At 39.3% G+C, this 17,126-nt stretch overlaps 2 protein-coding genes across 3 annotated transcripts; one reads left to right on the forward strand and one right to left on the reverse strand.

The window, feature by feature from the left end:
• Positions 1-2,789: 2,789 nt before the first annotated feature.
• LOC134666722 (transcriptional adapter 1-like) lies at positions 2,790-6,060 on the reverse strand. The gene is made up of 3 exons (XM_063523966.1): positions 5,573-6,060; positions 4,983-5,344; positions 2,790-4,007 (listed from the first exon to the last, which is right to left on the reverse strand). Exons 1-3 carry the CDS (start codon positions 5,969-5,971, stop codon positions 3,857-3,859), a joined length of 912 nt encoding a protein of 303 aa, XP_063380036.1. The 5' UTR covers positions 5,972-6,060; the 3' UTR covers positions 2,790-3,856.
• A 1,673-nt stretch (positions 6,061-7,733) lies between these two features.
• LOC134666765 (uncharacterized) lies at positions 7,734-16,682 on the forward strand. 2 transcript variants are annotated; one of them, XM_063524045.1, is made up of 9 exons: positions 7,734-7,885; positions 8,133-8,277; positions 10,424-10,517; positions 11,636-11,719; positions 12,121-12,283; positions 13,081-13,212; positions 13,950-14,042; positions 14,439-14,550; positions 15,153-16,682. In XM_063524045.1, exons 1-9 carry the CDS (start codon positions 7,879-7,881, stop codon positions 15,892-15,894), a joined length of 1,572 nt encoding a protein of 523 aa, XP_063380115.1. In that variant the 5' UTR covers positions 7,734-7,878; the 3' UTR covers positions 15,895-16,682. The 2 variants fall into 2 exon arrangements, with proteins under 2 accessions (XP_063380115.1, XP_063380116.1); XM_063524046.1 differs by lacking the exons at positions 7,734-7,885; positions 8,133-8,277; positions 10,424-10,517 and adding an exon at positions 10,797-10,835.
• Positions 16,683-17,126: the final 444 nt, after the last annotated feature.

Genomic DNA, 17,126 nt, shown 5'->3' on the forward strand with positions numbered 1-17,126 from the left:
TCATAATAATAAAAAAAAAAAGAACCGACGTTTACAACGTACTCATTTCTGAACCCGTAACGTTGCACGTAACTGTAACTGTTACTGTTGCCAAAAACATAGTGTGTACGTGGCTCGCGAGCCTGCAACGAACGCTACACGAGCGGCTCGCAGCGAGCCGACGTTTACAACGTACTCATTTCTGAACCCGTAACGTTGCACGTAACTGTAACTGTTACTGTTGCCAAAAACATAGTGTGTACGTGCTCGCGAGCCTGCAACGAACGCTACACGAGCGGCTCGCAGCGATCCGACGGTTGTCGGTTTTTGTCGCGAACCAAAGGACGCTTGCACTGCGCTCGTGGACGTCAAGATTAGTTGTTGCTAGCCGCTGCGAACCAGCTATATATCGAGTATTTATTCGTCATGAGTGAATGGTCAGAGGATAAATGTATTTTTCACATCACCTATTCGGAAAAAGGCTTTTACTTCCCTGCAAATAGGAGGGATCAAAGTGGCACTTTTCTTCCCTGCTAGGAGGGATCAACGTGGCACTTTTCTGTTCAAGCACACTATTTTTAATTTTTTTTGCACATTATTTTTTTAGCTTAAATAATCTGTTTAAGCATCAGATTGTGTCAACACTAACAACATGTTTGTTAATTTATTTCTTTGTTTCTATCAATAAAGACACTTATTTGCGTCAACACTAAGATTTTTTTATTTTCCTCATAGTTGATGTGAAACGCAGTATGTGTCACACGGTATCAAAATTATTTCGTCTTGGGCGTTAACACTTGAATCCCTCATTACGCTCAGGATTCTACTTTAGAATCCCTCACTACGTTCGGGATTCTATTGTAGAATTCATCGCTTCATTCAGGATTCAATATACGCCCTTGACGGAAATATATCATTTTGATCCCTTGTAACACAAACTACTATTGCTTATAGACGCCTACAGGGAAAATAGTGTACTATGTAGTGTATTCTATGGAACTACTTTCCCGATAAATTCTATGAATCCCACATCTTCGTGGCCGTTTATGATCATCGAGTAGGCATCTAGTATGTATTCTGCACATGCGAAAAATCGAGTATTTTCCGACATCGTGGAGTTACAAACCAAAACTGAGGATAGATCCGGCTTCCAGCGGCTTGGCCTTCTCGTACACACTAGAACCTCGTTACTGTATCTGTTCGGTTACAGTAACGAGTATGCAAAATGAGTACGCTCGGTGAAAGCGTTCCGGCGACGTCGCGAGCCGAAACTGTAACACGCGTACACACTAGAACCTCGTTACTGTATCACGCATAGAGATGGGTAGGGGTGAGTAAATACTGAGTATTTACTCGGTATTTACTCAAAGCACCCGATAAATACCCGTATTTACTCATTTAGGTGGGTAAAAACGATTGCTTATAAAATATTCAAAAAGTGAGATTTAAGAACAAAATTGTCTTTTATTGAAGAGTGCTAACGTGTATTAACAATATCTTTAAAATAAAAAGCATAGAGGGCGCTTAATTTAGGAAAAAAAGGTAATTATTAGTGAGAGGCAAATTGTGATAACAATTTTGTTTTAAATAAGAAGGTATTTACTTAAAAAATATGAGTACTTAAATTCTATCGATGTTCTAGATAAGTGCATGTCGCGCAAAAGTGCGTGTTTGCGCGGCACTTACGACCTTTTATTAAGGGTTTTTTAAAGAAAACTCAAAAATGGCTCAACCGATGATGTTCAAAATATTGTTTTTTGTACTCTATTATACGGCTAATCTCCCGATATGTTTTCATATTTTTTCTGAACTTTGGTTCGAAAGTTATAGAGAGATAAACATTATTTTGGCCTTTCGAAACGGTTTTTTTCCAAATATATTCAATTTATCCAAAAATGTTCTTAGAAACATTCCAGTTATTTTTGAAGACCCATTTAATGACGTGCAATACGTTGGTGGTTTCTGAGATATTTTTTTGTGACAATTAGTTACATGTATGGAGTGCCCCTCTTAAAAATACATTTCTTACAATTTTGAGTACTTAATCCAGTAGCGGCGTACAAAATACACCTATATTTCAAATTTATATGCCCCTTTCAGCACTCTAAATAGTTTATACCCACCAATTTGGGTGTAAACGAGTAAATACGGATATATTGAGTAAATACTGAGTATTTACTCGGTATTTACCTGTGAGTATTTACTCACTACCCATCTCTAATCACGCATGTTCGGTTACAGCTCGCTAGTGAGTACCCGGCTTTAGCCGCCGGGCTCTGTTACAAAGCTACGAACTATACACATGAAACGCAATAAAATATATGAGTATGTTAAAAATGTAATGATGGTCATACAGAATAAGGTTTGGTTTCCCATAGGGACCACCCATGTGCAAATATTCACCTAGTGCAACCTGGCTGAAACGTCTGAAAAAATGTAGAATAATGATATTGTATCGCGTTAGATCCGCTGAAGCCATGAAAAGCTGATCATTGTTAAAAACACGGCGGGCAAACGAAGCCGAGGACCATCTCCAACAAGATGGAGCGATCAATTAAAAGGGGCCCCATCCTCAACCAACTTTTGCTCGATTGTCAGAGACGCGATGAACAGGCACCGTTGGAGGCAGATCATAAAGACCAGGTGTGGAGCGTCCACATCCACCGATGACCACGATCCTCAGTCATGAGAGAGACCCGTTGACATTAATTATATGTTAAATATATTGAAAGTGAAAACTTGTGGGGTTGCTGTAGAGAAATGAAAAAATGTAGTTGTATACCTACTTTGTGTCATTTATTGCAAGTTTAAAACCTTCACTCAACGGCCTAATGTCGCCGTTGCATCGCCATAGCCATGTAGGCCACGGTCTTCTATGATGGTCGTCCCGTGGATGGACGTCCCACTGCTGGGCACAGGACCCCTCTATCATTGTACGGAAGAGGTACGGGCTATCCACACGCTAGTCCAATGCGCAATAAGGACTTCACACGCAGCAAAGAAAATACCATCACGGTGTCCCTTATTGACCCTTAGAAATTATCTGTGAAGATTCAAGCTTCACTCAAAGATCTCCGAAACAACCGTCTTTCACTGCTCTCATTCAAAAGTGCCTAAAGCCCGATTTAGGCGATGCGAGCACTCGCCAGCGAATTTCATACCATTGCGGGTTTTGATTGGTCAGTTGGATTGGACGTAGTCCACAGTCCGGTATTGTCTTGGGTCATCCCATTCGTTTCCGTCAAGTTCTTAAATTAGTCCTATTCTGCTTTCGTCACCTATCCTAAATTCGTCACAATCGTCGGTGACTTTCAATCTAGAATGAGTGACGAAAGCAGAATAGGACTAATTTAAGAACTTGACGAAAAACGAATGGGACGATACCCCCAGTCCGCAATGTAACTAAAATCGCATGAGAGTTCGCGCGCCGTCTAAATCAGCCCTTACACTGCCGGTCCACCCCAGTGGACTTTGCCTCCTATGTCGCCTAATGGCTAGCGTTAGCGTGGCTAGTTGTTCCATGTTCACGGCTTATGAATGGCTGACTATGACGTTTCCGTGTGTCAAGAGCGTGTTATAGAACTCTATAGCCAATAACTAGAATGATCGAGTTAAACATGACTTTCCCCATTTGGTCTCTTATTTTCGTACTCAGCAACAAAATGGTGGCTCGTAATCCTTTGACCGTCACGCCTATCGTGCGCGGCGATAGTGAACCTTGTCAGAATGCGCGAAGGTCGATATTAGGCTGTGATTGTGCGCGATAATAATAATAATTCCCTTTCCTCTAAGGATCCAGTCTTGCCCTGCATCCAACAGTGCCTAGAGACCTTGATCGCCGATCTACCTTGTCTTGGGGGTCTTCTTTGCCTCCTTATCAATAGCTAGGATGGTTCAGCATGACGGCTAGTCGTTCCATGTTCACGGCGTATACTGAATGGCTGGCTATGACGTTTCTATGTGTCAGGAGCGTGTTGTAGAACTCGTCTATCGTTAGTTTGTCGTCGTTTGGCGACGGGTTTGGCACACTGCAAAAAAAACAGTAAAAAGTTAAAGACAGAGTTAATACATAAACAAAAAAATAAGAGTACCTAATTGTTATAATTTTTGACTCCATCAACCCAAACTATAATAATAATAAATATTATTGACGGTGATCTTGGACACGGCGCGGATAGTACGTCGGTTCCTCTCTCTGCAGCCCTGACCACCGGTAGCTTGGGCCTTGCCCCGCTGCTGGCGGCACCCTAGGTTAGGTTTTTTATAATGTGTTTATATGTATTTTTTATTGTTTTGTAAGTGTTTTTATATTTTACTTTTATATTCATATTATAAAAACCCTAGCCTAAGAAAAATGATGAATAAATAAATATTATAGGACAATTTTACACAGATCGACCTAGTCCCACAATAAGCTCAATAAGGCTTGTGTTTTTGTCTAACTATGATTTTGTCTTTTATATTGTAGCCTGAGAAATTGTGTAATTATAGAATGAAGAATAAGTAATGGATTACATAATTAATATAAAATATTAAGTCAACAAAAGTCCTGCAAAAGACAGGATAAAATGGAAAGGTTTAGAGGAGGCCTATGTCGAAAGAGAAGCTGTAAAAAGGAAGAAGCGAAAACCGGTTGCCGATTAACTTAGTTAAGGAATTAGATATATAATATATAGTGTAGTATAAAAGAACCATAGTGCAACTTAATACTTATATTATTATTATGTTACACAGCAATAAAGGCTTATTTTATTTTTATTTATTTATTTTATTAAGTCAACAACAATGGGCCATTTGCGCAAGTTTTTATCAAAAAAATGGCAAGGCAGGGCTAACTTTCTCTATTTTATCTATTGCAATTTTTGTGAAATTTCTAAAAAGGAAAATTTCAATTTCAAGCTCACCTTAATGTATGTATTATACATTGTTATTTTAAGTATTGTAACTGTTCAATTGCTTTTACATAAGTATGAATGTTATTTAATGTGTGAACTAAGTCTTACCTGCAAGCAATCTCATAAGCCGTAGCATGTTCCACCTCATCAATAGTCGGGGGACATCGCGGCCCCAATCCATCCACCGCATCATCAACCTCCACTCTCCCATCGCCTTGCGGATCATACAACTTAGCCGTATTCCGCAGCCACATATTAGGCATATCACCACCAACGTCATACGTGAAATTATTACGTCGCTTGTAACCTTTCCGTTGTGTTACGACAGCTGAGATTATGTTTTTGAGGAAGTTTTGGACGGCGACTACAATTAGGTCGGCTGCTTCGTCGTCAGCACCTTCGAGGCCAAGCTCCCACGCTGCTAGCATGAAACGGCCAACAACTAATGCATGGTCTGGGAGGAAGATTTCCTGAAATGATAATTTTAAGCATTAATAGTATCTGACACTATAATGGATTGCTTTAGCTGGTTTTTACTTCGCTGAGACAGCTCAACTGTAATTTTTATATGTATAATAATTCTAGTAGTCATCAATGAAGAAGACTGGCTCAAGGTAAGCTGTTGCTGATAAGGATGACAGTGATGACACAGAATATTACAAATTGAAACTGTGAAACTAAAAGATAAATTAAATCACCTGTGCTGCGTATTTCAGAGCCCCATCGCTGCCCGCACCAGGCGGGGAGTTCGGTGGTAAATATTCCAGCAAATCCGCCGGTTCGAAGTTCGACTTCTCCGAAGTACGCGAACTTCGCTTATGCCGACGACTATTTCTATTATGTGAGCTCGCTTTCTCCTGAGCGATATTAATTGATGTTTCAGCCAAACCTTCCACTTTATTCAACAAGGCTAGTAAAAACTCGTTGTGGAAGTGGACTTGGTCTGCAGATAACAGGGCTCGAGCTTCGGTGTCGAATTCTTCCTTGGTGAGTTTCATGCGAAACCACTGTTTCATGTGATGGAAGTATTTTGTTGATTTTTCGCCAAGCACTTCGTTGAGCTTTCGGCGAGCTATATTTAATGTGTCTGAGCTCATGTTTCTGTTGCTTAATGTAAGTAATATTAAGTGATTTTAACTCCTATTTCTCAACAACAAGAGGCGCAACATGCGATCAGTACGATTACTATATAGCTGCTGTCAGTGACGTCAGTGTCAGTGCCACTGTCACTCACTTCAAGGGCCCAACCTTTTCTGTTCTCTTTCACGACGCAGCAACTAGTATCATTTCTCTCACCTCGCTCTTTTAAAATGCCGTTTGTCAAAAAAGGACAACCATACTGTTGACAAGGCGGACTTCAAATCAAGTGTTGCCTTTCTTGATGCGCCCACCCTGTGTATGTGTGCGTAAAAGCGTATATGTGTGCTCTTTTAGGGATGTGAAAAGTCGATTTTAATCATGTTATATATCGATAAACGCTACACAGCGGAACGAAATAGCGATTAATTGAAGCTTCAATATCTTCGTTAAACATAAACATTATTGAAATGGTAATGGATAATGAATATATTATAATATAATAATATAATTCAATTATTGCGGAACACCTATTTTAGGAGGTATTTATGTATTTTAATTAAATATCTGAACTTTCCCTTGGTTCCCTGCTGGGGCGTGACTATAAAATTGTGATCTGATAACCACAATAAAGAATAAAAGCGTTTTTGGATATTTTAGGTATCGTTAAGCCTTTGAAGTAAAATTAAAATTGCAAGAAATGTCGATAGTTTATCGATATGACTTTATCGACATGGCTACAGCAACGTGGGCCTCATTGTTAATCGTACACTAAACAAAAGTGGCAACAGTGACAGCTCGCTGAGACTACGTCTATATATATATTATGTCTATGACTCACTTAATGGTTTTTTAAAAACATTTCAGTTCAATTTAAAGTAACATGTTAAAAGAATTGGAATGTCGATTTTAAAAGTACCTTGAATAGCTTAAAATTGTCAGTGTTGCTAGTTGACGATAAAACGTAATATCTAAGACTTTTTGTAGCCAACAGTTGCAAAATATTGTTTGTACTAACAAACAATATTAATGGTGAAAGTTGTTGATGATCTACTAAAGTATTAGAAACTACGAGATTTACCTGTTATTTGACAACTTTAAAGTACAAAATTACAAATAAGCGTTTCTGTTAATAATAGTCTCTCAAACTCATATATCAAATTTTCGTTAACTGACTTTGCCAAAACAATTCGATCATCATCATCATCATCATCTCAGCCATAAGACGTCCACTGCTGAACATAGGCCTCCCCCTTGGACCTCCATACGTGCCGGTTGGAAGCGACCCGCATCCAGCGTCTTCCGGCGACCTTAACAAGATCGTCTGTCCATCTTGTGGGTGGACGTCCTACGCTGCGCTTGCTAGTCCGTGGTCTCCACTCGAGCACTTTTCGACCCCATCGGCCATCTTCTCTGCGTGCAATGTGGCCTGCCCATTGCCACTTCAGCTTGCTAATCCGGTGGGCTATGTCGGTGACTTTAGTTCGTCTACGGATCTCCTCATTTCTGATTCGATCACGTAGAGAAACTCCGAGCATAGCCCTCTCCATAGCTCGTTGAGCGACTTTGAGTTTTGAGATGAGGCCGATAGTGAAAGACCACGTTTCGGAGCCGTAAGTCATAACAATTCGATGATTGAAGAAAAACCTGAAATAACGAAAAACTTATTTAATCAAGAAATTAACAATATTTTTAAGATTATTTTAATTTAGGCCTGGCAATGATAAAAATGACATTCGATTTGACTTTGACATTTGGGTTGGGATTATGGCCCGAGCGAGAGTTTGGTTTGGTTTGGGAGTTTTGCTATGGTTTTGCTTCTGATTCCCGGCTTTGTTGTTCAAACTCATAATTTATTCAATTATTTGTATAAAACGTAAGATAAATCGGATATCCCTAATTAGGCTACGTACGGACCACGTCCAAAATGCCGCGTAAGTTATATTGAACCCGTTTTACTATCAAGTATTTTATTACTTGTTATTTTAGATTAAACACTGATTTTATCCTATAAGTACGCGGTTTTACCTTATCAAATTCTAAATTATGATAAGAAACTGCACAATTATGAATGCCAGGGAATATTCTAATGCTTATAAAAGTTATAAACAAAAATAAAAATTACACATTGGTTTTCTGTCACAGTGAAACATCATATGAAATGATGTCTGTGTGTTACAGGCAATCCAGCAATACGGGTGTACATAGCAGACGGGTTCGCGGATGACTGCGAGGAACTAGTGCACCGCTGCTCCCGAGTGGACCGCCTCAACTACCCGACATTCTGCTCGCATTACACGGGGATGAACTTCGCTGCGGTGTATCAGTAAGTACCATCGCTCACACTTAAGAGCCAACAGGAGTGGTCATTTCTCCATACAAACGTACTCCTCGTTTTCCTCCGTGGTTTTTGAAGCTAGAGCAATGATTTTTTCAACACAGATTAATATTGTCAATATCTGTGTCAGACCGTTTTGCTTTTTTAGATATTTTTGTTTTTTAAGGCACTAGAGCCCTTCAAAAATGGCCAAAATGGCCTAATTAACTATGCCGCAATGAGAGGCGTGGCATTCAAAACTGATATCAATTAGCCAAAAAAGCAAAACGGTCCGCACAGATAATTTCATAATCATTTAGATTTCCAAATTTGGTTACAATTGGTTTAGTTTTGGAGGAGGAAACAGAGGAGTACGTAACCTCGATTTTTGAGATTTTTACGCAGGATTTTTCGCCTTGTCCTTATCACACTACTTTTAGGTGCGGCTTCCGTTAGCGAGACGGGTATATTTACCTAAAATATTTAAAACTCAGCTCCTGTTTCGTCTAAACTGTGGAGCTTATGCCTTTTGTAATAAGGTCCACTAATGTACAGTCAGGAGTGTTGCTGATTGTACTCTGTATTTGAACAGGTAAAATAACACAGCAGGTGTACAGCGAGCTGCAAAATTGCATACCCACTTTATGAATGGAATCCTATCATAAAGTGGGTTAGCAGCAGAGATGTCAAAAATACTTTATAAAAAGTATTTAAATACAAAATGCAAATACTTGCTTGATAATACTATTTCAAAAGCAAAATACAAAATAGTTTTTGAATTTGTATTTAAATACAAAATACGAAATAGGTATTTTCAAAATACTTTTTTAAAATGCAAATACTTTGCGATAAAAGGTACTCTGAGTAGTGAATCATCATCATCATCATCATCATCTCAGCCATAAGACGTCCACTGCTGAACATAGGCCTCCCCCTTATGGGGGGTGAATGCCATAATCGCCACGCTTGGCAGGCGGGTTGGCGATCGCAGTCGAGTACACCGAATTTGAGGGACGCTGCTGCCCGTCCACCGGTGGTCTTGGACGTAGTTTAAGGACATACCCGGGTCCTAGTAGTGAATACCTAGTCTGAATTAAAAACTCCACGGCATTTCCGAGTTGAAAAGACTCTTTATTCTTTGAAATCATTCCTCTATCTGTAGTGCAAATTTCTAGTTGTTTGCTCATATTAACCGGTAGGATGTAGGTATGGATGATGGTTTTTAACGGCCAACTTTTAAAGCATTAATTTGTAATGTTTTATAGCTATTATACTCGTAATGCCTCTCGTTAGTGTGATGAAAACGTCTTGTTTGTGTTTCACCAGGGCAAAAAGTTTGTTCTCCTCTCGTGCCTTGAAACCCTCGCAACACTCAAGATTCCACTTTTTTAACCACTTGCTACGCTTGTGGTCATATGCGACGTTACTAAACAGCAGATTCAACAGTTCCATGTTGTTAATGTGTTGCCGTTTTATCGTATAAATAGTGTTTAGTTTTAAGTTTATAAAATACATATGTATGTTAGTCTGTAAGGTATTTGTAATATGGGCCTTGTTGCCTGAATTAAATTTCTAAATAAATAAATAAAATAAATAAAAGAATGAGAGAGTTACCAGGATTGTAACATCAGAAGAGATTGTAACTTCTACCTACTTTACCTACCTACTATAAAGTATTTTGTATTTTGAAAATAGAAAATAGGTCCCAAAAACTATTTCAAATAAAATACAAAATAGTTTTCTTCTAAAGGTATTTAAATACAAAATACAAAATAGGTATTTTGCATTTTAAATACAAGTATTTCAAATAAGTCACATCTCTGGTTAGCAGCCTTGTGTTCATATTAGACGGGTTATTGGATCACTGAGAGGAGCTTGTTCACTGCTACTCCCGATTGGACCACCTCAACTACAAAGTCTAACGACATTATGCATTCTCTCTTGTACCTCATTATCTCACTCGTTCTTCGCGTCTAGGCTTAGAAATTAATGGCAGACTAGATGTAAAATTAATTAAATAATTAAGTGCTTGATTAATTAATCTGAGTATCTTTTATCAAATATCACACCTATAACCAGTTTAAAAAATTATTAACTCAATTTATTCTAGTAAATAAAGTTCGTATGTGCTTCATGAATTAAAATATTTTTTCAGAAATAGATCAACAAATGCAGAGATAGGTGAACTTTCCGAGGAACTACTGCACATAGCTAAACACTACATGATCCGAGATACAAGCAACTTTGAGGTAAGGTTCAAATAGCTAAACACTACATGGTCTGAGATACAAGCAACTTTGAGGTAAGGTTCAAATAGCTAAACACTACATGGTCCGAGATACAAGCAACTTTGAGGTAAGGTTCAAATAGCTAAACACTACATGATCCGAGATACAAGCAACTTTGAGGTAAGGTTCAAATAGCTAAACACTACATGGTCCGAGATACAAGCAACTTTGAGGTAAGGTTCAAATAACTAAACACTACATGGTCCAAGATACAAGCAACTTTGAGGTAAGGTTCAAATAGCTAAACACTACATGGTCCGAGATACAAGCAACTTTGAGGTAAGTTTCATTTATCACATCCCCAAATGGACCTTAAAATAAATATTTTTCACTGGCTTGCCCCAAGTGATATGCGACTTAGGGCTATTCACGTTTTTTTAATACTACATCGGTGGCAAACAAGCATACGGTCCGGAAACGGTCTCCGTAGCCTATAAAGCTCCAGACTCGTTACAAGTACCTACATGCGGCCCACACCAATTTTGGTGTTAAGGCTCAAGCTCTCAAGACTTGTCAAGCACTAGTAGTTGCCGCGCACCGCTACGGAACAGACACCTGCTCGCGCTTGCGCCACCTAGCAGTCATATCTGTCGTAAAAACACCCGGGTAAAAACCGGGCAAGTGCGAGTCGGACTCGCGCACGAAGGGTTCCGTACCATAATGCAAAAAAAAAACAAAAAAAAGCAAAAAGAAAACGGTCACCCATCCAAGTACTGACCCCTCCCGACGTTGCTTAACTTTGGTCAAAAATCACGTTTGTTGTATGGGAGCCCCATTTAAATCTTTATTTTATTCTGTTTTTAGTATTTGTTGTTATAGCGGCAACAGAAATACATCATCTGTGAAAATTTCAACTGTCTAGCTATCACGGTTCGTGAGATACAGCCTGGTGACAGACGGACGGACGGACGGACGGACGGACAGCGAAGTCTTAGTAATAGGGTCCCGTTTTACCCTTTGGGTACGGAACCCTAATAGACGCGTTTTGTAAGAAAGTGAAACTTCTGTACCTAGTACTATTATTTATTCTGTGCCTCTGCTACGATTCTCTTTGCTATGATTATATTTCTTCTTGTCAGGAATCAGTCGCCGGTCTATTCCTCGTGTACGCGCTCCAGAACCTTCAGCCCTACCCTCGCTTCGCGGCGCTCCGCCTTGTATCGGTAAAGTATTTATATGTCGGAGAACGGCTGAATTGCGCCATCTATCGCATTCAAGAGTTTTATCACGCAACCTTTGACAAGTAGAACAAACTAGGGTGTTCCATACACCTGAGTGGCGTTCGGCACAGTCCCGCCAAGGCGTCATAGAGTGCGCTGTCAAAACAAATGCAATCGAGAACAATTGAAGTTATGATTGACTTGATCTCGATTGATATTCGGAGGGATCTTAGAAGGGAACGATGAGAACCAACGGGAGAAGATGACGTCTGTGCTAATCAACTGGTTTTATTTGGATAAGATGCGTGTGTGTGTGTGTGTGTGTTAACCCCGGGTTAGTGGGATGGTGCAAGTGGCACTTACAGGGATAAGTTCGCTTAATTATAATTAACCTTGCTTCACAGGATGACCTACCCGCCATCGCGCGTTTCGAGCGCGTGGCGCGGCGCGACAACCGCCTCGACGTGTTGTACGTGTTGGCGAACGTGCTAGTCCGGGGGCCGGTGCATTTCCAAGCGGCCGCGAGGCCGAGGGGCATGGAGGCACCATACAGGAAAAACCTGGAAGGTACGTGAAGCAGCAACAAGCTTGTGACACCATTGCAGTGGCGAAGCGTCTTTAAAATTCTATTAACAATCTAATTTGATAATAAATAGCTTTAAAATCCTCATTTTAGAAGTTGATTTGCCTAAATAAATAAAAATAATGGATTAAAATACAATACAAATCCTCTTTATTGCACAACCTCAGAATAAATGTACATGGAAACACATTAATACATGAAGGAAGACAGAGAGGTAAACAACAGGCGACCTTATCGCTAAAGAGGTATCTCTTCCAGACAACCTTTAGGTTTAATGAAATTATCCTCACTTATCCCCTCGCTTACACAAGCATCTAAAATCTAAACCCTCTGTCAGTGCGCATTTGGCAGGTTTTAGGGTTCCGTACATCAAAACGTAAAAACGGAAATCTTTCAGATCACTCCTGTGTCTGTCTGTCCGTCCGTTACATCCTATTTGCTCCGAAACTACCAAGGTGAAGTTATTTAACCCTATGAACGACATGCCTATCGGGCGCGGTGCAGCATTATGAACTTTATCTGAGTGTACTAAGGTTGATATTGCGATATATCCGCGCGCGTCAGGTGACTTACTTGTTGGTCAAAGGGTTAAGAAAATTTACCTTTCAAGACAATTATTTCTTCGCGAGTCATGGGTGTTTTCTATGTATGTATTTATCTATGTAAGTAGGTATGTATATCGTCGCTTAGTACCCATAGTACAAGCTTTGCTTAGTTTGGGGCTAGATTGATCTGTGTAAGATATCCCCTAATATTTATTATTTATATTTTATTGGTCTAGGCCTCTGCAACATCGCCGCCCACGGTGTCCGTCCCAAAGGCGTATATTCGCGTCAAAACGAGGAGTTGGACCTTCTGAGAGACATGAACGGCATCTTCGAGCGCTACTCTAAGGCTAAAGCGCAGATACCAGGTAGACCTTTTAAACTAACTCGGGGTTAAGCGGTTAAACCATTAACCCAGTGTCAAATTGTACTGGTATCCATGGTAAGTTGGTAACTCCAGGTTTAACCGGTTAATCCCGGGTTAGTGAATAGTGTAAGTGGCCCTAATAAAATATCATTATCATCATCATCATTTCAGCCTATATACGTCCCACTGCTGAGCACAGGCCTCCTCCCATGCGCAAGAGGGCTTGGGCTATTATAGTCCCCACGCTAGCCCAATGCGGATTGGGGACTTCACATACACCTTTGAATTTCCTTCGCAAATGTATGCAGGTTTCCTCACGATGTTTTCCTTCACCGAAAAGCTGGTGGTAAATATCAAATGATATTTCGTACATAAGTTCCGAAAAACTCATTGGTACGAGCCAGGATTTGAACCCGCGACCTCCGGATTGAAAGTCCGACGTCATATCCACTCGGCCACCACTGCTTAATAAAATATCAATTAGCCAAAAAAGCAAAACGGTCCGACACAGATAATGTCATAATCATTTAGATTTCCAAGTTTGGTTAGGATTGGTTAAGTTTTGGAGGAGGAAACAGTCGAGTACGAAACCTCGATTTCTGAGAATTTTACGCAGGATTTTTCGCCTTGTCCTTATCGCACTAGTTTTAGGAGCCGCTTCCGTTAGCGAGACGGGTATATTTACCTAAAATGTTTAAAACTCAGCTCCTGTTTCGTCTTAATTACCTATTGTTCCAGGATTTCAGAGGCGCGATGAGGCCGGCAGTAACTTGGCGGTGGAACTCACCGACTCCCTCAAGAGGGTCATTAATGGTATCACAGATGATCCAGGCAAGTAAAAAAAAAAATGCTATAATTCTACTAATACATATTATAAATGTCAAGGTACAGAGTACTGTCTGTTTTGCTACATCTCCATGCTTATTTTTTTTTTATTTAAATTTTTGATCCATTTGGTATGGACATTGAGTCCCGGTAAAGAATGTAGATTTGTTTTTTATTACGGACACAGAAATCAACAATGGATGTATCCGAACCGCAGGTCCAATGCCAAAGACGGATTAATCCGTCACATACCACAGAGCAACATAGACCTACGCGCATACGCATATAGTTGAATTTCAGTTTGACACTTCGTCGACGTGGCGTCTGAGTGACAGGTTTTGTGTTCGACACGGTGTCGAATAGGTTAATAAAATTGTAAAAGACATTCCTGGTTACTTACAGAAGGGAGCTCCGTGCTGGACCACCACAACACCGTGCAGGAGATCAAAAAGCGAGCGATGCGAAACGCTGTATCTACTGTGAGACATCTGGACTCTGCCGAGCAGAGACAGAAGTGAGTATAAAGATACAATTACTGCCTTTATAGCGGCTTAAAACACATTTTTTTTAACCTTTTGAACGCCAAACGGCGCATCCATTTGCCGTGCCATTGACGCCACGGGGGTAAAATTTAGTTTTGTGAATAAATAATGCCAACCTAAAAGTAGGGTGTTTTTCAGTAGATTTTCCTCAAAGAACGGTCGACTTCAAATGCCGTCTTTGGCGTCGTTGTCACGATTTTGCGTTGACGTCAAATGCCGTCTTTGGCGTCGTTGTCACGATTTTGCGTTGACGTCAATTGCCGTCTGTGGCGTTCTAAAGGTTAATCCGCATTTTGACTGTAATTTTTATTATTACCTACTCAATTTTGGATGTTATTATTGGGAGTAAGTCGTCACGTCCAAATGAAGTATTGTTTTATTTAGTACTTATTAGGACCTGACAAAGTTTTCATCCATTTCATTTTCAACCTTTAAATTAACGTAATAAAGTCCTTTCTAAAATAGACTATCCATCCATACATAGTCCATTTTATAGTAAGTAAATAATACTTCTCACTTGTTCAAAACGTACACATACTTTACTAAAACCAACTAAAACTATATTTACTTACAGAAATTCTACACCGAAAGTTGGACGCAGACAAGAAGGAGAAGTTGCGAAAAGGCTAAAAAGTTCAAGAAAATCACTGAAAATAAGATCAAACTCCTGCAGTTCATCAGAAGTGGACGAAGATGATAAAGACATAGAAATTCTAGCAAAAGACGTTATGAGTCAAGCGAGTTTTAGAGAAATCATCAAGGAAAAGGAACCACAGTTAAATATAGATTCTCTCCCGCGTTTACTAACTACAGAGACCGATGGAAAATTATATGAAATTGAAATTATAGATGAAATGAAACGACCTTTACCGGTTTTAAATAAAAATGATGGGAAAATAGAGATTGAAATTAGTGATCAAATGAACTCGAGTGAACTAAACAGTGAAAATGATGGAAAACTCATTGAAATTGAAATCTTAGATGAAGTTAAAAATTCAAGTGATATTTCATCTGAATCTTCTGAGGCAAATAATAGTAAGATCGATATAGAAGTTATAGATACTACAAAAGGACAAATTGGAAAAGTTAATGAAACAATTGAAAAACCAAAGAAAAGGGGAAGACCGAAGAAAAACGAGAAAAGCCCAAAGAATGAAGAGAAAAAAACGAATGATGATATATTATTCAAACAGCCTGTAAGAGTATCCCCTAGACTTAAGACGGTATTAAAAAGAGATCAGAAGAAACCTATATTAAAATCGAAGTTTAAGAAAATGGGAATGTTGGAAGTAGCTAATTTTGCAGAGAAAAAGTAGCGTTTTGAGAAATATATTAAATTGCTTTCGTATTTATTGTACTGGAAGGCAGTATTAATATGTTTTGGGGTTTGACTACTGATGTGTCGTCGAAAAGTTTCCATAATTGCGAAATTTCAACATGGAACATTTTTGTAAAACATTCACATTTCTATACCTATGGGGTTCGAAATTTTCCGTTTCTAAAATGAAAGTTTCCTTATTTTTTTGTGAAAGTTTCCTGTAATTTCTGAGAACACTTAACTTTTTGGAAACTTTCGGCAAGTTGCACATTTGTAGGTTTTACTGTGATATTGATTTACTGTGTTAGTCCTGTGCCCTGTTTATCAAAAGCTTGTCACTTGTAAGTGGAAGTCCATTTCCAATTAAAACCAAAATATTGCTTTGCTAATCCGCGTAAAAGATAACGTGCTAGTCAATCAGTGCTAACCCGTTATACTTAGGTACTTGCGTATTTTTTACATGCAATTAATCAATAAGTTTTTGGCAAAAATTTCGTTTTTGGTACAAGCTTTTATCGCTGACTGTACTTTTCTTACGACAGACAACTAATACTCATCGAGACAATTCTAAAAACCCATAACACAATTAAGTTGCGTTGTTTCATCACAGAGTTCCTATGGCCACCTCCTGTCTCCATCATCAGATCAGTTCGATAGTACCATATTATTGTATTGTCACCAGAACTACATACAGCTGCCAATTTTCATGACGCTACGATCCTTGGAAGATGGTTAAATTAGTTACCTTAGATTCCATTACATAGTTAGTTACATACAGGTCGACCTGTCTGTAACTATGTAAAAGGGACTTCCACTTGTATTACAAGTTACAAGCTTTTGATAAACAGGGCACTGTTCACGTCTCCTGTATGTTCATTGTCAGGGTATAACAGTTGTAAATCAGCGGTCGGCAACCTTTTAGCAGCCAAGGACCACATAGTAGTTAAGGAAGTTGACGCGGGCCGCACTTTTGCTAATATGTGTGACTTTATCAGACATTGTTGTTTGACAATATTACATACAAAATAGCCAGGGGGGCTCGCGGGCCGCAAGTGAGAGCATGGCCGCTTGTTGCCGACCGCTGTTGTAAATAATATTGTAAATCTGTCGTTTAGCGACTTCTGCTGTGGACTGTACAAGTGACAAACTATTGATTAGTAATAAAGTGACTTTGTTGTACAAAATGTGGTTTTCAATCAGTGCTAATATCAATGCAAGTTACGCTACGTC

Source organism: Cydia fagiglandana, chromosome 8, assembly GCF_963556715.1.
Source record: "Cydia fagiglandana chromosome 8, ilCydFagi1.1, whole genome shotgun sequence".
Lineage (NCBI taxonomy): Eukaryota > Metazoa > Arthropoda > Insecta > Lepidoptera > Tortricidae > Cydia > Cydia fagiglandana.

What these genes read in the sequence shown, in the direction of transcription:
- LOC134666722 (XM_063523966.1), bottom strand. Translation starts at nt 5,971, where the DNA reads ATGAGCTCAGACACATTAAATATAGCTCGCCGAAAGCTCAACGAAGTG. An exon ending in CTCTGAAATACGCAGCACAG is followed by an intron (nt 5,345 to 5,572) that starts GTGATTTAATTT and finishes TTATCATTTCAG; the next exon opens with GAAATCTTCCTCCCAGACCA. An exon ending in GCTTATGAGATTGCTTGCAG is followed by an intron (nt 4,008 to 4,982) that starts GTAAGACTTAGT and finishes TTTTTTTTGCAG; the next exon opens with TGTGCCAAACCCGTCGCCAA.
- LOC134666765 (XM_063524045.1), top strand. An exon ending in CGGCGCTCCGCCTTGTATCG is followed by an intron (nt 11,720 to 12,120) that starts GTAAAGTATTTA and finishes CTTGCTTCACAG; the next exon opens with GATGACCTACCCGCCATCGC. An exon ending in TCTGCCGAGCAGAGACAGAA is followed by an intron (nt 14,551 to 15,152) that starts GTGAGTATAAAG and finishes ATTTACTTACAG; the next exon opens with AAATTCTACACCGAAAGTTG.